Below are 25,302 nucleotides of genomic sequence, written 5' to 3' on the forward strand. Positions count from 1 at the left end.
AAAATAAACAAAGACTAAAAAACGTGACTAAAATAAAAAGACTCATTAAGCTCCTAAACTCAGTCAACTTTGATGAGTAAGACAAGTCTTTGTTCTCCTTCAATGTTGACCACGGTCTCCTCTTGTTTTAGGACTTTGTGGACTAGGCTGTTAAGTTCTTCCTTGAATCTCTTGGCTCGTGCCCTCGTCACTGGACCAACTGGAACTTGACTTGATACTTGGGTCTTGGTGTCCTCATCATTCCCCCCCTCTTTAGAAGGATTTGACCTCAAATCGTCACCTGCATCAAAAGGACTCAAATCAGAAACATTAAAAGTAGCACTAACATTATACTCACCTGGTAAATCGAGTCTGTAGGCATTGTCATTGATCCTTTCAAGTACTTGAAATGGACCATCTCCTCGAGGTAGCAATTTTGAACGCCTTTGTGTTGGGAATCGCTCTTTCCTCATGTGTAACCATACCCAATCACCGGGCTCAAAAACTTGCTTATGACGACCCTTGTTAGCTTGCTTAATGTATTGTTCAGTCCTTCTCTCTATGTTGAGTCGCGCCCTCTCATGGATTTTCTTCACAAATTCTGCCTTCTTCTCGCCATCTAAATTCAAATGCTCAGAAACAGGTAAAGGTGATAAATCCAAAGGAGTTAGAGGATTAAAACCATAAACAATTTCAAATGGTGAAAATTTAGTAGCAGAATGCATTGAACGATTATAAGCAAACTCAACATGTGGCAAACAATCTTCCCAAGTCTTAATATTTTTACTTATGATAGCCCTCAACAAGGTGGATAGGGTCCTATTAACTACTTCTGTTTGACCATCGGTTTGAGGGTGACAAGTAGTAGAAAATAATAGTTTTGTCCCAAGTTTTCCCCACAATGTTTTCCAAAAATAGCTTAAGAACTTGGCATCCCTATCTGATACAATTGTTCTAGGCATACCATGTAATCTCACAATCTCCCTAAAGAACAAATCTGCAACGTTAGAGGCATCATCAGTTTTATGACAAGGAATAAAATGAGCCATCTTAGAAAATCTGTCTACAACCACAAAGATTGAATCCCTCCCACGCTTACTTCTAGGTAAACCCAACACAAAATCCATTGAAATGTCAACCCATGGTGAACTAGGGATAGGTAGGGGTGTGTAAAGGCCATTTGGCTGAACTCTTGATTTAGCTTGCCTACAAGTGACACACCTACCACAAATTCGCTCAACATCTCGTTTCATGTGGGGCCAAAAGAAGTGCTCTTGCAACATAGCTAGGGTCTTAGCAACTCCAAAATGTCCCATCAACCCTCCCCCGTGGGACTCTCTAACTAGCAAATCTCTCAAAGAACAATTAGGTACACACAACCTATGCTCCCTAAACAAGAAACCCTCATGCCTATAAAATTTTCCTTCAGCAAACTTTTCACAAACAGCATAAGTTTCCCCAAAATCATGGTCAGCAGAATACAGCTCCTTTATGTGTTCAAACCCAAGTAATTTAGCATCAAGAGTGGAGATTAGGGCATACCTGCGAGAAAGGGCATCAGCAACCACATTCTCCTTACCTTGTTTATAGCGAATGACATAAGGAAATGTCTCAATGAACTCAACCCATCTTGCATGTCTCTTGTTGAGCTTGTGTTGGCCTTTCAAATGTTTCAAGGATTCATGATCTGTGCGAATTACAAACTCCTTTGGCCACAAATAGTGCTGCCATGTTTCTAAAGCACGCACTAGTGCATACAATTCTTTGTCATAGGTGGGGTAATTGAGGGCAGCCCCACTTAGCTTTTCGCTAAAGTATGCAAGCGGTCTCCCATCCTGCATAAGAACAGCACCAATACCTATTCCAGAAGCATCACATTCAACTTCAAAAGTGTTAGAAAAGTTAGGCAAAGCAAGTAAAGGAGCATGAGTAAGCTTGTATTTCAGTAGCTGAAATGCCTCCTCTTGAGCTTCACCCCATTTAAATATCACATTCTTTTTTATAACTTCTGTAAGTGGTGCGGCGATGGTGCTAAAATTTTTCACAAACCTCCTGTAGAAGCTAGCAAGTCCATGAAAACTTCTAACATTACCTATAGTTGTAGGGGTCGGCCACTCTTGGATGGCTTTGATCTTTTCTTCATCCACCTGAATACCTGTAGCACTTACAACAAAGCCTAGGAAAACAAGCTTATCGGTGCAGAAAGTACACTTACTGAGGTTAGCATATAAACTCTGTTTCCTAAGAACATCCAAAACAGAATGCAAATGCAAAACATGGTCATGCAAATTCTTACTATAAATAAGAATATCATCAAAATACACAACCACAAATTTTCCAATGAAAGCACGCAATACATGATTCATTAAGCGCATGAAAGTGCTAGGTGCATTAGTTAGTCCAAAAGGCATGACTAACTACTCATACAATCCATGTTTAGTTTTAAAAGCAGTTTTCCACTCATCCCCTTCTTTCATACGTATCTGATGATACCCACTTTTAAGATCAATTTTGGAAAACACACAAGAACCATGCAATTCATCTAACATGTCATCTAAACGAGGAATGGGATGTCGATATTTTACCGTTATATTGTTGATGGCTCGACAATCAACACACATCCTCCATGTTCCATCCTTCTTGGGAACTAGAATCACTGGAACAGCACAAGGGCTCATGCTTTCTCTCACATGCCCTTTCTCCATCAATTCTTCAATTTGCCTTTGCAATTCCTTTGTTTCATCAGGATTACTTCTGTAGGCTGGTCGGTTTGGGATGGAAGCACCTGGAACAAAATCAATTTGATGTTCTATTCCTCGAACAGGTGGCAATCCATGTGGTACTTTCTCAGGAAACACATCCTCAAATTCCTGCAAAATAGACACAACAACACTTGGCAGCGAAGAATCAAGTTGGTTAGTATTTAAAAGAGCCTCCTTATACATGAGTAAAATCATGGGCTGTTTTGTACACAAAGCTCTCTTAACCTCACTTTTTTTTGCATAAAAATTATTTTGTTTTCTCTCACTTGATTCCACACTTTTCTCTCTTTGTCTCTCTTTTTCCTCACTCTCATTCATCTTTTCACTCTCTTTTTGCTCACTCATTTTCTTTTTGTCACTCAATTTTTGCAACCTCACTTGATCTTCATACACTTGCTTTGGTGTCAAAGGCGCTAGAGTGATTGTTCGTTGACGGAATGTGAATGAATACTTGTTGGTGAAGCCGTCATGCTGCACCCGCCGATCAAATTGCCAAGGCCTTCCTAGAAGGAGGTGTCCAGCTTGCATGAGAACCACATCACACAACACCTCATCTTCATACTTGCCAATTCGAAATGAGACTAGCACCTGTTTTGTAACCCTCACTTCACCACTATCATTCAGCCATTGCAATTTGTATGGACAAGGATGCCTAAGCGTTGTAAGCCCCAGCTTGGCAACCATGGAAGCACTAGCAACATTAGTACAACTACCTCCATCAATAATGACACTACATACCTTGTCTCTCACATGACAACGAGTGTGAAAGATGTTCTCTCGCTGCACCTCTTCTTCCTCTTCTTTTGCTTGCAAATTCAGGACTCGCCTTGTGACTAGTGCAAGCATCTCACCAGATTCTGGTCCATACTCATTGTCAGAAGCATCTTCCAAAGGTGGCATGTCAGCAAGATCATCTTCATCATCTTCACCAGATTTTGGTGTAGCCCGATTGGGTCAGCAATCTCTCGGTTCAACCCATTCAAAAACCTTGCCATGGTTGCCTCCCGATCCTCTTCAACATTGGCTCTAATCATAGCCATCTCCATCTCCTTGTAATACTCATCAACACTCTTGGAACCTTGACGAAGGCCCTGCAACTTAAGGTATAGATCTCGATAATAATGAGGTGGTACAAACCGTCGCCTCATCACCCTCTTCATTGCCTCCCATGTGTCAATAGGACGATCTCCACTCCGCCTCCTGTTGATGCACAACTGATCCCACCAAACAATAGCATAATCAGTAAACTCAATGGCAGCTAGTTTTACCTTCTTCATGTCGGAGTAGTTGTGACAATCAAAAACTAACTCCATCTTCTTTTCCCACTCAAGGTATGCCTCAGGATCGCTCTTCCCCTGAAATGCTGGAATTCTCATCTTTATATTTCCTAAATAATCATCTACCTGGTTCCTAGCTTCTCTATCCCGACCATACCTCCTATGGTTACCCGTCGACATCCTATCAAACTCATCATCAGAAACTAACCCTTCCAAATCCCCTTCATTCTCATCCTCCCTTTGGTACATCCTATTCCTCCGTGGCCTCCGTTGCGTTCCCTCTTCTACCCTATCCAACCTCTCATGTATCTGCTCACACTCCGCCCTCATCATCCTTCGCATCTCCCCGATTAATGCTTGCATTTGTAGATTCGGAACCTCAGGTGGCGGATTATCATTGCTTGCATCTTTCTCTGGATTTTGTGACATGATAGAGAATCTGCAAAACAATAAGGTTAGACAATTATAGAAAGGACCTCGCTGCACTCCCTCACGTGTTTCACTCAAAGAAAAATGGTCACTCAAGTACACTCGTGTTTGCACTCAATGATGGCTTTTACCCTCAAATAAGCTCACACCTCTGCCTTTTTCCACTCTATTTCCTTCTTTAAGCTCTTTGAAAACTAATGAAACGGTAATATGGAGTATTCAAGCAGCAAATCCAACCAAACAACCAAACGAACACCGACGAAAACTGGTGAAAATGACGAAAAAAATGAGGATTTTTGGAACACTTGTGTGGGGTTTTGGCCAAAAGGCCTCTAGACCATAAGGAACAAGAATAGAACAAAAATTTTTAAGAGAGGTTTCCAGACTTTTTTTTTTTTTTTTTTTTTTTTTTAAGAGTTCGGATCCTCTTGGTTTTCTTCTTCTTTCTTTCTTTCTTCTTTTCTTTTCTTTGATTTCTCAAATGCAGATGCAAGGAACAAATTTGAAAGCAAAAAAATGAATCGGTTTTCACAAGAGAAACAATGGAGACTCAAAAAGAAAAGAGAAACAATGCAGATTCAGATTTCACAAAAAGAAAAGAGAAAACCCAACCCACTTTCGGATTTAACAATAAGAATAAGTGAAACTCAATCCCAACTCAGATTTCACCATAAGAACAAGATAAAACCCAATCTCAATTCAGATTTCACTACAAGAACAAGAGAAAACTCAATCCCAATTACAGAAACCAATATTCCCAAAATCCAATCTGTGATTCAAACAATAAGATCAAAACCAAAATAATTGGTGGCACTATAACAGTCTCGGATTCCACAACAAATAAAGGAACCAATTGAAACCAGGGACACAATTGAAACAAGGGAATTATCAATACCAATTTCGGATTTCACAACAAGAACAAGAAACCCAAGGCAAAATTCGGATTTCAAAACAAAACAGCACTAGAAACTCAATGAAAATTCAGATTCTACAATTAGAACAAGAGAAAAACTCAAAGCCCTAATTCACAATTTCAACAAGCTCTAGAATAGTTTCTGATTTCACAACAAACAATTGGAACAAGGATATTAAGAACACGATTTGAACAAAGAAACAATCTGGAATAAAGAGATTAACTATAATGGTTTCAGATTTTTAGAAGGAAAACAAGAACAAAGACTAAGAAAATCAAGAACACGAATAGATAGATTTTTTTTTTTTTGATTTCAGAAACCCTAAAATTGAAATACGAATAGAACACAAATGAAAAAAAAAGGATAGGCCAAACCGGATGATCCTAAGCTCTGATACCAACTGATACGAACCACGCCAACAAGTGTGACGAAACCCGACACCAAATATGGAACAGCCACCAAGAACACACGAGATTGGAATGGAACCGCGACCCAATGCTTAGCCAAGCACGAACCTTGGTATGAGAAAGACGCCACAAACGGGGATGGAATCCGTTTGATAAGTCAGGATGAACGCCACAAGGAATCTCCTTGATAAGTTCAAAAGTTTCTTCAAGAACTCAAGAAGAAATAAACTCACAATTTCATTCAACATAATCTGATTTTTTCCGAATGTTTTGGCAGTCCTTATAAGGACGAAAATTACATGAAAAGAAGACCCTTGGTCTTCCTAATGAAACCGAAAAATTAAGGACAGCCCCTTTGTCTTCCTAATGAAAACCGAAATTAAAGACAAGCTTTTGTCTTCCTCATGAAAACCGAAAAATAAAGACAAAAGGACTATTGGACTCACACAAGTCAAATGTTTGACTTATCACAAAATAAACAAAGACTAAAAAACGTGACTAAAATAAAAAGACTCATTAAGCTCCTAAACTCAGTCAACTTTGATGAGTAAGACAAGTCTTTGTTCTCCTTCAATGTTGACCACGGTCTCCTCTTGTTTTAGGACTTTGTGGACTAGGCTGTTAAGTTCTTCCTTGAATCTCTTGGCTCGTGCCCTCGTCACTGGACCAACTGGAACTTGACTTGATACTTGGGTCTTGGTGTCCTCATCAGTCAACCTTGAGCATTTGTGTAATTGGTTACGATATGTTTTTGAGATGATGTGTTTACTATTGTTTAGTTATATGCTTGAATTCTGTTAAATAACTGAGCTGGTTGAGTTAAGACTGACTGAATATTACTGTTGTTATATGCGCTTGCTGTTTATGATTTTCTTGATGGGCCTTGGCTCACGGGTGCTATGTGGTGCAGGTAAAGGCAAAGGAAAACTGGACCAACCATTAGTTGGAGAGCTCTGGTGTAACGCCCTGGTTACCCCAGAACTATTATGGTGATCGGTGAACCGGAAATTTAACTCGTTACCCGAGTCCTTTGGTTAAAAACGTGTTCTAAGTGCTATTAACAAGCTAAGGTGAAAAACCAACAAAAGGAAATGATATGCTTTATTTAATACATAAAACTATTCATGGGCCCACAAGAACATTTACAAGTTATTTACAACTCAAAAAGGTCATTACTGTTTCAAAATTACAAACCCGCCGACCTAAGCGGCAAAAATAGGGTAAACCCCCTAGTTCCTCTGAGAACTCCTTGGCCGTGGTGGTCAAGCGGCCGCATATGTACACATCACCACCTAAGCTCTCCACTCGAGGCTGGGTGAGCTTTTCTTTCCCTTTACCTGCACCACATAGCACCCATGAGCCAAAGCCCAACAAGAAAACACAGTATTGTATATAAACATTATCAAATGGTTATCATTATAATCACACAGAGCTTATAGCTCTTAATCAGATGAGTGAATATCACTTGAGGTTCTAGAAAACCATACTGAGTGATTGACAAGCAAGTCGCTAATTTAAACAGAAGAGTGGCTGCTAGGTAAGCCACTAGCCTTAAACAGATGAGAGACTGATAGGTAAGTCTCTAACTTAATAGATGAGTGACTGATGGGTAAGCCACACAAGCGTTTATAATATTCATCGAACTTGAGGTTGGTCCGGCATTAATGCTCTTTGAGTCATCCAATGCAGTTGTCGATTAGATCTAATCTTTATTGGCTCGCGTTGAACACGCTAAGGCCGTCCTGACTGATGAGTCAGCACCGTGTGACCAGTACAACCACTGCCGAACCTGACTAATGAGTCACAGCTTCACAGTTGATACCGACACCTTTGCCAATTTTGACTAATGAGTCAGTGACACAAGTGAGCAAGATTTTCTAAGCATTCGATAATCAATCCATGTCCACATTTACACAATCAACATGCCTCAAGAATAATCATGCATGTCACATATGGGGTGCAGTTTTCTTACCTCTGGTTTGAGCGAGAAATAATAATAAGAACGACTCCTGAGAACGATCGACCTTTGATTCCTTAGCGGTTACCTAATCACAACCAATTATAACCTCCATTAATGGAATTAAACAATGAAAGGGTCTTAACCTAAGCACCACTCTCGGGACCTCGAAACATGCCCACACGGTGAGTAGATTCGATCCTGGGCCTTAAGGATTGAAACCCCAAGTCAAAAACCCTTAAAAACACTCAAAGCGGGACTTTGAAGGAACAGAGTAGCGCTATTCTCAGAACCCCCTACACGCCCAAATGCCCCCTGAGTAGCGCTGTAGCGCCCTAAGGTGGGCGCTATAGCGCTACCTCCAGACCAGGAACCCCCTGAAACCTCCTTCTTCATCTCCTTTGATTCTAACCTGTTTCCAATGCTTCCTGTACGCCCTGGTTTTCCCACGGGCTGTTTAGCAGGACGAGCCTCGGACTAAACATGATTTAGCCCGAGGCTCCCACAGGCCAGAGGCTCTATTTTCAGGACGGGCCCTTTCTAGCTCGAGGGGGTCCTGTTTCCAGCTCCCTCTTGTTGCACCAGGAGCTGGGAACAACATCCGGCGACCACTGACGGATCAGCTCGGGTTATGGATTGCTCCGGTAGCGAGCTTCTCAGGAAGCTCTGACCCTATGGGAAGTCAACACGCAAGATAAACGTGCATAATCCTGCCATCACGTGTCCGATATCCCCCTGACTTCTCGGACACGCAGCAGGAACGTGCGTATTCAGACACCCACGGACGGGTTGGGCCGTGCGGCCCATTATCTCCTTCCATACTGATTAGACCACACTTGTGTGTCAGGTTTAGGAATTAATGATGAATATCACAGGCTTGATATGACAAATGGTAAGATCACGGGATGACCTCCCTACCAATTTCCAGGTGCCTTCTCCTATAAATATGGAGACCCTGGGAGTTGATAGAGGTTGGAAAAAATAGTCTTGTAAGAATTATATATTTTGTAAACCAATTACCCAGAAAAGATCAATAATATTGACTAGTGGAGTAGAAGGATTTTAACCTTCGAACCACTTAAAAACGTGTTTAGGGTCACCTAGTTCTTTCCACAAAGATTTCATATCTGCGACGGTTCTACTTTTAAGTACTAATCTCTTTCTCTTCTTCTCTTAATTATCTGTTGCCGAAGAACCGCGTCAACAGTTTGGTGCTTTCATTGAGAGCAAGTCCAATTAGTACTACCACAAACATACAACTATGGTGACCACTCGATCCAAACATGGCAACGAGACAGAACAACATGATGGGCAGGAGGCCCGCCATGTTGCCCTCCCCGAGGAGCAAGTTCCTGAAGTCCAGCAAAGGCCAGGAAAGCAGCCGGCCGGCCGAGACGACACTGGTAGTTCGGCGCCCCGGCCGCCTAATCCGAATCCATGTTATTATACTGCGGTGGAGATGGAGAATGCTCAGCTGAGGAGCCAGCTAGCAGCAGCTGGTCAGCAAATCCAGGATATTCTGAGTCGACTACCCCCTCTCACAACCAACGGTAACGTTGGAGAGAGGCAAGGCGAGGCTCCTAAGTCTCGCCGGAGTAATCGATCCAGGCATAGCCGTTCGGGTAGACTCCCTGCAGCCAACTCCACCCCTTCATCACACCATCAAGAGGCGAACTTCAGGGAAATGCCTCAGACCGAACAGCAGCAGTATAGCCGTTCGGTTAGGACATCAACCCCTAGCTCTCAGCCTTCCTCGAGGACGCCCAGAAGAGATCGGGGAAATTCCCAAAGGAGGGCCGAGGGGATCCGGAGACGTCAGCCCGTCCCCGAAGAACGTCCAGTTCCTCGTCCAGATCGCCCAGCGCGAAACCATCAAGCTGGCAGGGCCGAGAGGCCCCCACCAAATTTAGTCCGTCCGGACGGCACTAGGATCGCCTCTCCTGTCAGGCATCCTCCTTCTCCCATCAGATATCCGTCTCCTCAGACCGTCCGAGACATCCCGACCTACGGAAATAGTAGGAGAGACCCGCCATCGGCCGGGCCTTCCCGGCGCAGCAGGGTGCCGGGGGAAGGATCAGGTCGGAGCCGCCAAAGACGCACATCGAGCCTGTCCAGCAGGAGTCACTGGACCGGTAGTGCACGGAGTGATCTTTCGGGAGGAGACCTGCGACAGCGACTAAGTTCAGCACAAAGTCACCATAATTCCCATGGAGGCGACCTTCGAGATCGCCTCAACTCTCACAGAGAGGATCGAGTTAGGGATGGTAGCCAGGCCCGCTCAGTTGGGGTCCAATCCGCAGTACGTAATGGCGGGAATGCCCCAAATGACCTATCTCCAGATAGGAGGGGCAATAACCCGCCTAATATGTACAACGGGTCCGGAGCTGTTGAACAGCCCCGGAATAACCCAGGATCTCAGGACAAAACCCTAGAGCGCTTAACTCAAATGGAGGAGCTGATGAAGAAGCTCCTGTCGGAGAAAGAAAAAGACGAATATGATTCAGGGGATGAGATGGAGCTCTTCGCCCCCAACATAGCAGCAACGGGATACCCTTCTGGCTTTCGTATGCTTCACTTGTCAAAGTTCAACGGGGATGGAGACCCATCTGATCACTTAGGGATGTTCAACACCCTAATGATGGCTCATAACATCGGGCCAGAGCTTCATTGCTTGGTCTTTCCTTCCACCCTAACTGGACCTGCCAGGCAGTGGTTCAAACAAAGTAAAAGGCAGTCAATCAGCTCCTGGAAGACCTTTTCGGCTGACTTCAAGAGGGCATTCCGCGCCTCTCAGGCCGCCAGGGTCCAGGCCGACTCCCTAGCTAACGTGAGATAGCAACCTGGAGAAACGCTAAAAGCCTACTTGAGCAGATTTGCAAATGTCGCTGCTCGAGCCAGAGACGCCGACGACAGCTCCAAACTCATGGCTATGAGGACCGGGATCCTAGTAGGCGGAGATCAGTGGAAGGATATTCAAAGGAGGGGGGTCAGCTCAGTTAGTGAATTCCTTAACAGAGCCCAAGAATGGATAAACTTGGAAGAAGCTGAAGCTTCAGCCGCGGGGACCAGCCAGGTCCTCGAGAAGCCCGCTGGGACGGGAACAGAGATCGTAGTAGCGACTCCCGACGTCACGCAGAGTAACCAGCCCGGTGGCGGCAAAAGAAAAGGGAATGGTGAAAACGTCCAGCACGGTCAAAAGAAGAATAAGTCCGTGGATAAATTCAAGCCCGTGTTCACAACGTATACCGAGCTCACCCAAACCAGAGAGAATATTTTCCTGGCCAACGCTACGCGAGTCCCCTGGAAAAGACCGGAGCCAATAAAGCACCCTAAGGGAAAGAGAGACGCTTCCAAATTCTGCCGTTTTCATAACGACGTCGGGCACAATACCGACGATTGCAGGCACCTCAAAGATGAAATCGAGACTCTCATCCGAGCAGGTCCGTTGGCGCAATACTCGCGAAACAGGGTCCCGACAGGTCGACCTGCTCTGGAGATCCCAGCCAGTCAACCTGGACCTCGAGTAGATCAGGACGTCCCTCCCCCCGTGGTCGAGGGAGAGATTTCCACCATCTCTGGAGGGCCACACATGGCTGGCACGAGCAGAGGCGCCCAGAAGAGGTACATAAATGAGTTGAAGGCCCACAATGGAGGGGAGTTCGTCCCGGAACAGCGTCAATCAAAACAACAAAGATTAGAGAAACAACCAGTCACTTTCACAGAGGAAGACGCGGGCCATGTCCAATTCCCTCATAACGATCCCTTGGTCGTAGCAGTCCAGCTCGCCAACCGGAGAGTAAGGAGGGTATTAGTGGACAATGGGAGCTCGGTGAATCTCCTATTCCGTTCCACCTTAGAAAAAATGGGTCTGACCGTCTCCGAGCTGAAGGAAACCTCGATGATGCTATATGGTTTTTCAGGAGAAGGGTCAGCAGCGATAGGAACGATTGAGCTGGTGATCACCCTAGGCGACGAGTCCCGAACAGTGTCCAAACTGCTCGAATTCGTAGTCATTGACTGCTCCGCTGCCTACAATGCAATTTTGGGCCGACCAACGCTCGTTGCTTTCGAAGCTATCACGTCCGTCCGGCACCTCGCCATGAAGTTCCCTACTTCAACAGGGGTCTGCACTATCAAGGGCGATCAGCTCGCTGCCAGGGAATGCTACAGCATTTCCATGAAGGGAAAATCTAAACCCGGGCAGGTGACGATGGCCATTCAGGATGAAGAGGAATCGCAGGGACCCAAGGCGGCCCCTGAGATTGAAAAACCTCGGGTTTCCAAAGACGAAAAGCTCGCCTTAAGCGAGGACATTGACCCCCGAGTAGGCGAGGACAGGTCCGAGCTCCAAGCTATTGAAGATCTCGAGGAGGTAGGCATCGATGAACAAAACCCGTCACGGACGGTTAAGCTCGGAAAGAACCTCTGCGATAGAAGAAAGGCGGAACTGACTGCGTTTCTGAAAAAGAACCTGGACGTATTCGCATGGTCGCACGAGGACATGATAGGGATCAGTCCGAGCGTAATCATGCACACGCTCCACCTAGACAAAAGCGTCCCTGCAAAGTCTCAAAAGCAGAGGCGTTTAGGGACAACCCGAGCCGAAGCCCTTGAAGAAGAAGTGGCCCGGCTCAAAAAATGTGGCTTTATCCGCGAAGCCAGATTTCCCATTTGGGTTGCCAATCCCGTGTTAGTTCCAAAGCCCAATGGGAAGTGGCGGACCTGTATCGACTTTTCCGACCTGAATAAAGCCTGCCCCAAGGATTGCTTTCCGTTGCCGAGGATCGATCAACTGGTGGATGCCACGGCGGGGCACGAGCTCATGTCCTTCATGGACGCGTACTCGGGCTACAATCAGATCGCGATGAATCCAGCAGACCAAGATCATACCAGCTTTATGACCCCGACTAATGTCTATTGCTATAAGGTCATGCCGTTCAGTCTTAAGAATGCCGGGGCTACCTACCAAAGGCTGGTAAATAGAATGTTCGCGGATCAGAACGGGAAAAACATGGAAGTGTATGTCGATGATATGCTTGTCAAGTCAAAGACTGCCAGCAACCACGTTGCCGACCTGGAAGAATGTTTTAACATACTGCGAGAATATGGCATGAGGCTCAATCCTCAGAAATGCACTTTCGGTGTTGCATCGGGGAAATTCTTGGGTTTCATAGTCAATACCCGAGGAATCGAGGCAAATCCCGACAAGATCAGGTCACTGCTCGAGCTTCCATCCCCCAGGTCGCGGAAAGATGTCCAAGGCCTCACAGGAAGGGTGGCAGCACTGAACCGGTTCATTTCCAAATCGACCGACAAGTGCCTGCCCTTCTACAACCTGCTCCGCGGAAACAAGAAGTTCGAATGGACAGTAGAATGCGAAGGCGCATTCCTCGACCTAAAAACGCACCTAGCTGAGCCACTTGTGCTATCAAAACCCAAGGTAGGAGAACCTCTTTTCCTCTACATGGCCGTCACTGAGGACGCAGCTAGTGCCGTTTTGGTGCGAGAAGAGGACCAGGCTCAGAAACCGGTTTATTACATCAGCAAGAGACTCCTCGGAGCTGAGTCAAGGTACCCGTTGATGGAAAAACTGGCGTTCTGCCTAGTCACGGCCTCGCGAAAACTCAGGCCATACTTCCAGTCCCACTCTGTACACGTCATGACCGATCAGCCTCTAAGGCAGGTTTTGCAAAAGCCTGAAGCCTCGGGACGCTTGCTAAAGTGGGCGGTCGAACTCAGTCAGTTCGAGATTTTCTATACTCCCCGAACTACCATAAAAAGTCAAGCCTTGGCCGACTTCGTGGCAGAATGCGCGGGATTCCATGAGATCCCATCGGAAGACTCAGATCAGCTCACCTCCTCAGGTTCATCGTGGAGGATCTTCGTTGATGGCTCATCTAACGAGAACGGCTCCGGGGCCGGAATCATTCTGATATCCCCAGAGGGGCATAGATTCCATTCGGCGCTGAGGTTCGGGTTCAAGGCGTCCAACAACGAGGCAGAGTACGAGGCATTGTTAGCTGGACTTAGGATAGCCAGCGAGCTAAAGGCAAGCTCTGTCCAGTGCTTTAGCGACTCCTAGCTCGTGGTGAATCAGGTCCTAGGCGAGTATCAGGCGCGGGGTCCCAAGATGGCCTCCTATTTGGCTAAGGTAAAATCCGAACTGTCTACGTTTGGGCAAGGGTCGATCGAACAGATACCTCGGGAGCAGAACGCCAATGCAGATGCTCTCGCCAAGCTCGCCACCTCGGGAGAGGCAGAAACCCTGGGGTTGGTGCCAGTTGAGTTCTTGGACAAACCAAGCATAGACGGAGATCGAGCAGATATTGGGATGATTGACATCAGGCCGACCTGGATGACTCCCATTGTTGAGTACCTCGTCGAGGGCAAGTTACCCGAAGGGCGCAACGACGTACGACGAGTCCTTTATCAAGCTCCGAGATATACGCTAGTCGAGGGGGTGTTGTACCGACGTGGGCATTCATTACCTCTCCTCCGGTGCGTTCTTCCAAGTGAAGCGAAGGCCATCCTGCAAGAAGTTCATGACGGATTCTGCGGAGATCACACTGGGGGGCAAAGCCTGGCCTTGAAGATCCTTCGGCAGGGTTTTTACTGGCCGACTCTGTCCAAAGACTCGATCTCATATGTAAAAAAGTGCGACAAATGTCAGCGGTTCGCCGCGGTTGCACGAGCTCCCCCGACCGAGCTAAAAATGATCTCATCTCCCTGGCCCTTCGCTATTTGGGGCATAGATCTAATAGGCGCCCTGCCCACCGGAAAAGGCGGGGTCCGTTACGCCGTGGTAGCCATTGACTACTTCACCAAGTGGGCCGAAGCAGAGCCGTTGGCGACAATAACATCGAAAAAGGTGCTAGACTTCGTGGTTAAAAGCATCGTTTGTCGATTTGGCCTACCCAAAAAGATCGTCTCCGACAATGGCACTCAATTTGACAGCGACCTGTTCACCGAATTTTGCGAAAGGCACGGAATTGTGAAAAGCTTCTCGTCCGTGGCCTATCCCCAGGCGAACGGCCAGGTCGAAGCTGTCAATAAAACTCTGAAGGCAAGCCTCAAGAAGAGGCTAGATGAGGCAAAGGGGATCTGGCCAGAACAGCTCCCCCAAGTTCTGTGGGCCTATAGGACCTCACATCGGACTCCCACGGGTCACACTCCCTTCTCCCTAACCTTTGGAAGTGAAGCAGTCCTCCCCGTGGAGGTGAAGGTCCTGTCGCACAGGGTCCGGTCCTACGAACAAGACAAGAACCACGAGCTCCTATGCCACTCCTTAGACTTAATGGATGAAAGGCGAGAGGATTCACAACTCCAGCTCGCCCATTATCAACAGAAAATCACTCGCTACTTCAACACTAAGGTCAAAAGACGTGCCTTTAGCGTTGGCGATCTAGTCTTGAGGAGAGTTTTCCTGGCCGGGAAAGATCCCAAAGAGGGGGTTTTGGGACCAAGCTGGGAAGGACCATACCAGGTCATCGAAGTCATCAAAGAGGGAACTTATAAATTAGCTCGACTTGGTGGAGGGGTGGTCCCGCGGACTTGGAATGCAATCCACCTAAAGAAATATTATCAATGAACATTTGTAAGACCTAGAAGGTCACCTTCCATGTATAAATAAAAATCAAATGTTTCTCGTTATTTGCAAGTGTAATTTTAAAGTAACAACGAAAGGCCCTTTCCCAGTTACTTGGGGGGCATATGGTACCTGGATATATCCAGGTCTCCTTAACGACTTAGGTGTTAATTTTTATCTACGGATAAGAGTCATCACAAACTAAGTCCTATCCTGGTCTTAACCGGGTCATAAAACTTAGAAGTTAACAAAAATTTGTTGACCGTGGTTCTTCTTTAAAAGAGCCCGGGATACGGATAAAAGTTGACGCGATCTGAGTTTTTTCAAAATAAGTTCCTGGTCTTAACCGGGTCATAAAACTTAGAAGTTAACAAAAATTTGTTGACCGTGGTTCTTCTTTAAAAGAGCCCGGGATACGAATAAAAGTTGACGCGATCTGAGTTTTTTCAAAATAAGTTCCTGGTCTTAACCGGGTCATAAAACTTATAAGTTAACAAAAATTTGTTGACCGTGGTTCTTCTTTAAAAGAGCCCGGGATACGGATAAAAGTTGACGCGATCTGAGTTTTTTCAAAATAAGTTCCTGGTCTTAACCAGGTCGGAAAACTTAGAAGTTAGCTAAAATTTGTTGACCGTGGTTCTTCTTCAAAGAGCCCGGGATACGGATAAAAGTTGACGCGATCTGAGTTTTTTCAAAATAAGTTCCTGGTCTTATCCAGGTCATAAAACTTAAAAGTTAACTAAAATTTGTTGAACGCGGATCTTCTTTAGAGAGCCCGGGACACGGATAATGTTAACTTGAACTAAGTCATAAAAATAAAAAGATAAATTGTGACCCAATGCATACAAATATATATATAAAACTGGTTGAGCAAATTGTCTCGAGGCGGAAACGCCCCACCCAAAAAAGAGAATTACAATAAAAAAGTGGTTAAAGTACGTAAACGAGGAGCATCCTAAGCCCCATCAGCTGGCCCTTTGGAGGTCGCGGTCTCGCCCTGTTCCGCCGCGGCAGAGGCCTCTCCAGTCTCCGATGGAGGAGCCTCCTTATTCAGGCGGGCTTGAAGCCGCGGCAACAAGAATGCCCAGAGGTCCGGCGGCATGAAGGAGAAGTCCGCGTCCGGATTGTGGGACCAGCATTGATAGAACAGGTCCTGTAAGGACTGCTCCGACACGACCCGCTCGTCTTTCAGGGCGGCTTGGGAGGCCTGGACTTCGGCCTTCGCCACCTCAAGATCTGTCCGCGATGCGGCCAGGGAGTTTTTAAGCTCTAGGTTCTCGGAGCGAAGCTTCTCTAGCTCGGATGCGGCCAGGGAGCGTTTAAGCTCTTGGTTCTCCGAGCGGATCTTCTCTAGCTCGGCTTTAGAGGCCGCCAGAGCATCTCTCGCCTCCTGAGACTCCTGGAGGGCGGTCTGGCGATCTGCTTCCAAACCCTCGAGCTGGGCCTTGGTCCTAACGATGCCTCTATAGGCGGCAGCCATGCCCTGCAAGAAAAGAATGATAAATTAGCAAACTGGAAGGAAAAAGGCGGCGGGTGAGTGTCAAAGCCTTAAAAGAAGGGGGCACTTTACCGTTAAAGTCATGTCCATAGCAGACTCTATAACTCGGACCGGGCTCGTTGTTTCGATGGCCCGGAGCTCCTTCTCTCTGATATTGTAATAGTGGCTGACGGCGTAGCTAGCCGACTCATACACCGTACCCCGGAATGCTTCGGGCATCTTCTCCAGAGCCCGGGGGTCGACCAGGATACGCACGTCCGGGGCTGCCGCGGCCAGATTCCCGACCTCTATTACCCCGTCCTGGGCGGCCAGTGGAGATCGTTGGGGTGGCGGGTGCATGAGTCCTGTCCTGGCGACAGGGAGGTTCGCCCCCGCGACCTGGGATGGCGGGGCTTTCTCCTTCTCCGTAGCTGGGGATTTGGTGGAGGCCCCGGCCGAGCTCTTGGACTCGCGAAGCCTCTTTAACCTCGGCCCCGCTGGGGGATTCCCACCGAACACGACGCCCCGCAGACTATTCCCGGGCTGAGACATCTCTTCTGCCAAGAGAAAAAAACACGGTTATTAGCAATCATACTGAAATAAAGACAAAAGGTCCAAAGGCAATAAGAAAGCAAATACTAAGGGAGCCCTACCCCCCGAGCTGGAAGAGCCTAGGACGATTATCTCGCGAATTGGCGAAGGTTCTAGGTCCGGTTCTGAATCGGGGCTGGACTCTTCTACGTACTGCCTAATCCCCGGAGCATAGATGCCCCTCTGGAGCGCAGGCCACGTGCGTAAATTGGTCCCGTACTCCTCAAAAATGGCCGACCTAAAGGCTAGGGTATTATCTACTACTACGGTACCCTTAGGCTGACTCTCTTGGTTGTCCAGCACGAGCTGGTCAACGCAGTGGAGCAGGAGCGTGTCCAGGTCCGGATTCCTTGGGTGACGATGGACGAGCTGCCTAGGGTTGAACCTAACCAGCCGGGGGTCTGCAGTGGCCCTATCTACGTTCTTAAATAAGTAAGAGTTACCTTGACCGGAAGGACCCGCGGCTGCTCCGGATTGGGCCCTCTCCTCGCTCATCCCCTGGGCGACCTCCAAGCTCCTCTTCCTGTTCCTCACCAGAGGAACTTCCTCACCTTCTTCCTCGCCTTTGTCATCTGCGACCTCCTCCGCGACGATCGGCCTGTTGTCGCGAGCTGGGGGAGGCCCCCGGGGCCTTTTCAAATTCAAAGTCTGATTTGGGAAAATCAGCTTGCAGAATACCATCGTCTCGTCCGTCACGAGCACGCGGTAGTCTTTCTCACTGGGGGGCAAGTTCGCCAGTGTATCGTATTGACCCCCGAGGGTCACAGACTTTTCGGTCCTCGAGTAGATGGCTGCAAGGTTGGTTGAAATCAGAATTGGAATAAGGGACGAGCTAAAATAAGATAACCGTTAAAAGGCGAGCTAAATCAAGGATTACTTACGAGGGCGGTTGAAATAGTGATGATCGCAGTTTCGGAACCCAGTTGACATAAAAAACTGGTCTTTGAAGTCGTTTGGATGGCTCGGCAGCTCGATCACTGCTGCTGTGTTAGGGAAGCGGGTTAAGTAATAGAACCCGTCGCCTCGCCCCTGCTGGTCCGGGCTGGCTTTGAGGCAAAAGAAATATAGAATATCAGCAGGAGTGGGGACCTCCCACTCATGCTTTTGGAACAAATACCTCAGTCCCGCCAGCAGACGGTATGAATTGGGGGGGAGCTGAAATGGGGCCAACCCCACATAGTTCAGAAAATCAGCAAAGTACTGATCCAGGGGGAGGAAGGCCCCTGCCTTGAAGTGTTCCCCGCTCCAGGCCGCGAACGACTCGTCGAGCGGCGTGCAGCTCCTCTCCCCATCCGCAGAAGGTCGGGCGATCACGGAGGTCTTCCCCAGAGGAATGTTGTGGTTAAGGAAGATTTTGGTGATCTTTGCCTGGCTGGTTATCTTCGAGACGATTCTCTCCGCCTCGAAAAACGCGTCAGGAGCCACCTCGGCTTGCTTCTCCACCGCCGGCCCAAAGTGAGGAATTGGCGAGCTTGTCACCACCGCCTTTCCTTTATCCTGCTGGGAGGCCGAACTTCCCACATTCTTCTGTGGCAGATTTCTCTTTGGAGCCATCTGGTCGCCTATCGAACAAAAGAAAACACTTTAGAAAAGGCGACCCAAGCAGGAAAGTGAAGCAAGTATTAAGTACACGAGCTGGGGTAAGCCCAGCCCGTGGAGAGTGGTGCCACGTTTTCCAAGGAACACGCGCCTGCGCCTCCAACAGATCCCAGATTACTCGGAATTCGTGTGTCAGAGAACTCAGGGTAAAAAATCGCCTTGGGGGGAAAGTTTCAACAAGCAAGGCGTGGCAAAACCGCTTTTGCACCCAAAATTCCTAAGGGTCCTACCCAGAAATCGTTCCTAAGAAAGAACCATGGAAACCATATTCTAAGATGATGTGATGAGGACACCAGTTTAGGAGCTTGATCAATATTTAGCTTCCTGTAATGAGTCTTTTTATTTTTAATCACGTTTTTTATTTAGTCTTTGTTTATTTTTGTGATAAGTCAAACATTTGACTTGTGTGAGTCCAATAGTCCTTTTGTCTTAAATTTTCGGTTTTCATTAGGAAGACAAAAGGCTTGTCTTTAATTTCAGTTTTCATTAGGAAGACCAAGGGTCTTGTTTTCATGTAATTTTCGTCCTTATAAGGACTGCCAAAACAATGTGAAAGGGCAGATTATGTTGAATGAAATTGTGAGTTTATTTCTTCTTGAGTTCTTGAAGAAACTTTTGAACTTATCAAGGAGATTCCTTGTGGCGTTCATCCTGACTTATCAAACGGATTCCATCCCCGTTTGTGGCGTCTTCCTTATACCAAGGTTCGTGCTTGGCTAAGCATTGGGTCGCGGTTCCATTCCAATCTCGTATGTTCTTGGTGGCTGTTCCATATTTGGTGTCGGGTTTCATCACAATGTTGGTGTGGTTCGTATCATGATGTCCCATGGCAAGTGTGCCCTAATCTAAGAAGGGCCGTCACCCTCCATATCCGCGCGACCCAGAAAACCTCTGCATGTGGCTACAGTAACATTTTTGCCTAAGCTACAGTGGCATGCTTTCAAAAATAAACAAGGACAGGAGACTTACAGTATATGGTTAGATGGTGAGTGAGATTGCTGCGCTGGTAGGAGCTTCGTTGGCGCAGTGGTCTCCGAAGTTTTGAAGGAACTCGTGCGCTTAAGCTTCGTGAACGAAGAAGATGAGAGCAATGGAAATGAGGGTTTTGTTCTTCGGAAGGTCAGAGAAAACAAGGAAAGTTGAGAGGTTTTGAATGGTAAGGTGGCCCGTGCGTGGGATGACCACCCCTTTTTATACACGGGAAGGATCACGTGTAAAAGGCCCTTGGGAGACCCTCCACTCGAAATGTGAAACGACGGCTAGACCGTAGGCTAGGCCATTTAATGCGGTTCTCGTAGAGTGTACCGTCGCCACCCACGGCGTTCCACGTATCAGACACATGCGAAAAGCATGGAATGCGAAGGGTTGTGGGAGAAGTCTAAAATCCCCTACTGTGGTCTCCCATATCTGACGTCATGGACCACGAGCAGGAGCTTGGGGGGCAGATGTACGCCCTGGTTTTCCCACGGGCTGTTTAGCAGGACGAGCCTCAGACTAAACATGATTTAGCCCGAGGCTCCCACAGGCCAGAGGCTCTATTTTCAGGACGGGCCCTTTCTAGCTCGAGGGGGTCCTGTTTCCAGCTCCCTCTTGTTGCACCAGGAGCTGGGAACAACATCCGGCGACCACTGACGGATCAGCTCGGGTTATGGATTGCTCCGGTAGCGAGCTTCTCAGGAAGCTCTGACCCTATGGGAAGTCAACACGCAAGATAAACGTGCATAATCCTGCCATCACGTGTCCGATATCCCCCTGACTTCTCGGACACGCAGCAGGAACGTGCGTATTCAGACACCCACGGACGGGTTGGGCCGTGCGGCCCATTATCTCCTTCCATACTGATTAGACCACACTTGTGTGTCAGGTTTAGGAATTAATGATGAATATCACAGGCTTGATATGACAAATGGTAAGATCACGGGATGACCTCCCTACCAATTTCCAGGTGCCTTCTCCTATAAATATGGAGACCCTGAGAGTTGATAGAGGTTGGAAAAAATAGTCTTGTAAGAACTATATATTTTGTAAACCAATTACCCAGAAAAGATCAATAATATTGACTAGTGGAGTAGAAGGATTTTAACCTTCGAACCACTTAAAAACGTGTTTAGGGTCACCTAGTTCTTTCCACAAAGATTTCATATCTGCGACGGTTCTACTTTTAAGTACTAATCTCTTTCTCTTCTTCTCTTAATTATCTGTTGCCGAAGAACCGCGTCAACACTTCCAAATCCCATTTTTGATGCCAAATGAACCCAAAAACCATCCTAACACACCCCAAACATCACAACCATAAGAACCCTAGCCAAAACTCCCAACAAAGCCAAGTATTCAACCTAGAAATCACAACTGTAAAATAGAACTAAAACAGGGCAAACCAGGGATTTCAATGGTTAGAAACTTACCCAAAGCTCAGCTTATGATGCTCTTCAATGGAGGAACACACTCCCAAACTCCCAAGGCTTACTTCCCAAGCTTTAATCCTCAAGAATGGTTCAAAAATCCCAAAGAAAAACTGAAGAAAGAAGATACGGGAAAGCTTCAAGAACCTACTCTGTTTTTCTCATCTTTCACAGCCTAAAATGGTTTATATCTATCCTAGGGGTGAAATGACCATTATACCCCTAGGTCAATTTAAGGTTTCTATAGGCTCCCAAGGGAAAAATTGGTATTTTCCACCTATCTCGTTAATCATAATTAACGCTCTCCAATTCCCGCTATTCTCGATAATCTCAAACACCAATAATTCATATCCTGTTATCCTTTAATTCCCGGTAACACTCTAATCATTAAAATCTCCCCGAGACTCATCCTAAGCCCCGAACTTAAACCTGTTGTGACTAGACCGCTAATCAATATTCCAAGATCGTCTCATGCCGAATAGCTCGAACAAACCCACATTATAATGTGGTCTCAACAGCATACCACCGACATGCGTACAAATATACAATTATACCCTCAACGGGCTAAATTACCATCACACCCCTGTAATTAAAATGTGGACTCACATGCATGCATTTAACATCATATCATAATATAATTCACATAAACATGCATATATTCATTTAATGGCATAATTAAACAAGTATGGCCCTCCTGGCCTACTATTCCCGCCATCAAACACGTCGGAGCATTCGGGGCATTACATCTGGGGGCGAGGTGTACATAATTAGCTGCTCGTCCGCCACGGCCGAGGGAAAGTACGAGGACAGAGTTCTAAAACTTGTATTTTTCCATTAGAGTGGCTTTTGATTGTATTAAACTTTTGAGGGTTGTAAATTATCACTTATACCCTGGTTTTGGGATACCATGTAACAAACATCTGTTTTAATAAAAATTATCTGTTTATAATCAAAATCTTTTAAACCTAACCTGATAGTTGACTTTAGGAACACATTATTGTTCAAATAACTTGATTAGCAAGTCTTGCACTATTTTAAAATACACAGTATAACGATCTTGGTTATCCAGGGCGTTACAGGCATGTTCCCCATAAAAGAGTGGGCTGCAACCTACGAATTGGGCCTCGTGCGATTTGTATGGGCCCACCGCCACCTTTATCTCAGAAGTGTATCTTAATTAGGCATTTAATCCCAGTTATGGGGGAATATTCTTGTATTAACTCCTCATTAAGAGAGTTAGTTGCCCCTAGCCTCTATAAATAAGTCTAGGGCACCATTGTAAAATGGTTTACAACTTTTGTTTTCAAAGCATTGCATAAACGCTGCCTGAACTCCAAAGCTTCACAAATCCTAATACAAAAAGCCTTGTGGACTAGGGTTGTTTTATAATTTGAACAACATAAAAATCTCATGTTCTTTATTGCATTTCTTTAAAGTTCTATTTATTAAGTTGATAGCGAAAAAGACAATTAACATTTTGGTGCTTTCATTGGGAGCTTGAAGAATCAACAATGGTGACCACTAGAAGAAACGCTCCAGACGATGTTGCTCCTCCCACCAAAGTTGGGGGAGGAGAATCCAGCTGACCACCTCCGCCAGAGTTCCCGGAGGTGGCCCATGAGGATTATGACAAAAATTTTGACTACGACGACGAAGATGCTGGGTTTTATGAGGATGATTATCCTCAGCCCATGGACGCAGAGGAACCACCAGAGGTGGTAACTCTCAAAGACCAAGTTGCCACCCAACAATAATAAATTGATGCCCAGGAGAACAATACCGTAGACTTATAGGAGAAGGTTAACGCCATGAGGGCTACTCTGGCAGCCCAAGGGCTGCGAGTGGATCCCCATGGCGAGATACCACTTAGGCAAACAACTGGCGTGCCACCTGTGCACCTACTTGGAGCGCTGCCTGATGGGCCAGTGGGTGTGCCTTCCGAGCACCCCACTGACAAGGTGCAAGCTCTGACAGCTGGCATGCCACTTGCGCACCCAGCTGGAGTAGGAGCCCCGCCCACACCACAGGATTGTGGTAAAGGAAAAGTCAATGAAGATCCCGCGCAAGGGCGGAAGAGAACTCGTCGGGATTTTGTCCCCATTCAGGCCCCAAAACAAGCCAACGATGGCCAAGGGCGTGGAGCCTAAGGACACCGCCAGGCCACTAGCGTCTACAGAGCCCAGGGCATTTCGTCTAGGCACGTTGTGACACATTGCCTTAGGCCTAGAGGTGGTGTCCCGCTGGCACCTCGCCAGTCTCACATAAACCTTGGCCAATGGGCTAGCAGGAGAAATGTCTCCACCAATTGAGGACAAAGAATCAGTGTCTCAGTCGGTCAATAACAAATATGATGACTCTGAAGGGGAAACAAAAGTAGGATACCCCAAGGACGGTGGTCGCCACTAAGCACAACCTGACATACGAGATGACCTGAACACCCGTAGGGGCTGGCCAGCTCCCGAGGACAATCCTGGGAGACAACAACAACCAGACCTTTGAGATGACCTTATTGCTCAGAGGAGAGAACATCTGACACAGAGTGCCAATCAAAATCGCGACCCTCTCCGCGTAGAATCAGAGAGTTTGAAAAGGATAATGCTGAAGATGGCCCAGAGATAAGGTCATGACTTCGACTCAGAGGATGAAGATGGGGAGCACAAGGCTCCCCACATTGTGGAAGCCCCACTACCTCGAGGCTTCAAAATGCCAAACATTGATTCATACATTGGAGGTATGGATCCCACCGACCATCTCTCAAAGTTTAATAGATTGATATCGGCCCACCGTGTCTCCGAGGAAGCCAAGTGCCACCTCTTCCCATTGTCCTTGACACGAATAGAAAATGAATGGTTTAAGAAACACAAACCAGGATCCATTCACTCCTGGCACCAACTCTCCTCTTCCTCCTTTTGAAGACAATTCATAGCTGCGCGGAAGGTGAATTTTGAGGTCAATGCTTTGGCCACCATAAAGTAGGGACCGCTTAAGACCCTTAAAGCCTACATCAAATGTTGTAAGGAAGAAGCAACCAGGACCAAGAGGGTTGATGATGGCAACATCTGATAGCCCTACCAGCTGGCATCCGAGCAGGTTCCCCACTATGGGATGACCTCCAACGAAGAGGATGCCTTAGGCTCGACGACTTCATACGTCAAGCCCAAGAGTACATCAACTGGGAGGATGCCCATATTGGAGAATTCAGAGGACCAGTCCCTTTCCCCGCTACATTGTTCCCAAACGCTGTGACTCCTGGAACCCAGTACTCGCCGTAAACTACAGCCCAAACGAGTGTTATGAGCGCTCCACAGTTCGACCCTGTTATGCAGCCAGCTGACTTCAACACCATGCAAAATGCTGGTTTTAGTGCCACCCCGACAGGCTATAGAGTAGCTCCTACTTGATACAGTGCTTTTCAGCCTGCATTCAGTGTTGGAACTACAACTCTGGCCTAGTCCGTGACATCCAGCGAGACCCCCAGCAAAAGCAAACGTGGGGGAAAGGGCAAGGGCAAGAAGCCCAAGAAAACTGGAGTGGCTCCCGGCGAGAAGTACACTACACAATACTCCGAGTACACGGACCTGGTGGATACTCGGGAGAATATTTTCCTGGCCACTGAGCAGCAGGTCCACCGCCAAAAACTGCAACCTATGCGGAGGGATAGGGAGAAAAGAGATTCCACTAAGTTTTTCTAGTTCCACAGTGATGTGGGGCACCATACCAATGAGTGCAGGCAACTTAGAGATGAGATTGAAAGTCTCACCAAACTTGGGCACCTCCACCAATATGCTAGGGTTGGCGCTTGCACAGCCCAGGCTCCGCCTGTAGGTTTCCTCCTCAGCAGGTGGTTCCTCAGCCCCTGGCCAGGTGCCCGTGACCTCGCAACAGTAGATAGCTCATGGACCTCCCCCGGTGAACGGGAGAGT

General features: G+C 46.9%; 1 protein-coding gene across 1 annotated transcript in view; it reads right to left on the reverse strand.

Moving 5' to 3' along the window:
• Positions 1-347: 347 nt before the first annotated feature.
• Positions 348-25,302, reverse strand: part of LOC133823833 (uncharacterized) — a gene marked incomplete at its 3' end in the record, with an annotated part of 43,967 nt that continues 19,012 nt past the window's right edge. Inside the window, exons 3-6 of the mRNA XM_062256680.1 lie at positions 2,597-2,849; positions 1,522-2,155; positions 621-1,389; positions 348-476 (exon numbers count right to left, since the gene is read on the reverse strand). Coding sequence (XP_062112664.1) covers positions 348-476; positions 621-1,389; positions 1,522-2,155; positions 2,597-2,849 — 1,785 coding nt within the window. The remainder of the gene's footprint in view (positions 477-620; positions 1,390-1,521; positions 2,156-2,596; positions 2,850-25,302) is intronic.

This window comes from Humulus lupulus, chromosome 1 (assembly GCF_963169125.1).
Source record: "Humulus lupulus chromosome 1, drHumLupu1.1, whole genome shotgun sequence".
Classification (NCBI taxonomy): domain Eukaryota; kingdom Viridiplantae; phylum Streptophyta; class Magnoliopsida; order Rosales; family Cannabaceae; genus Humulus; species Humulus lupulus.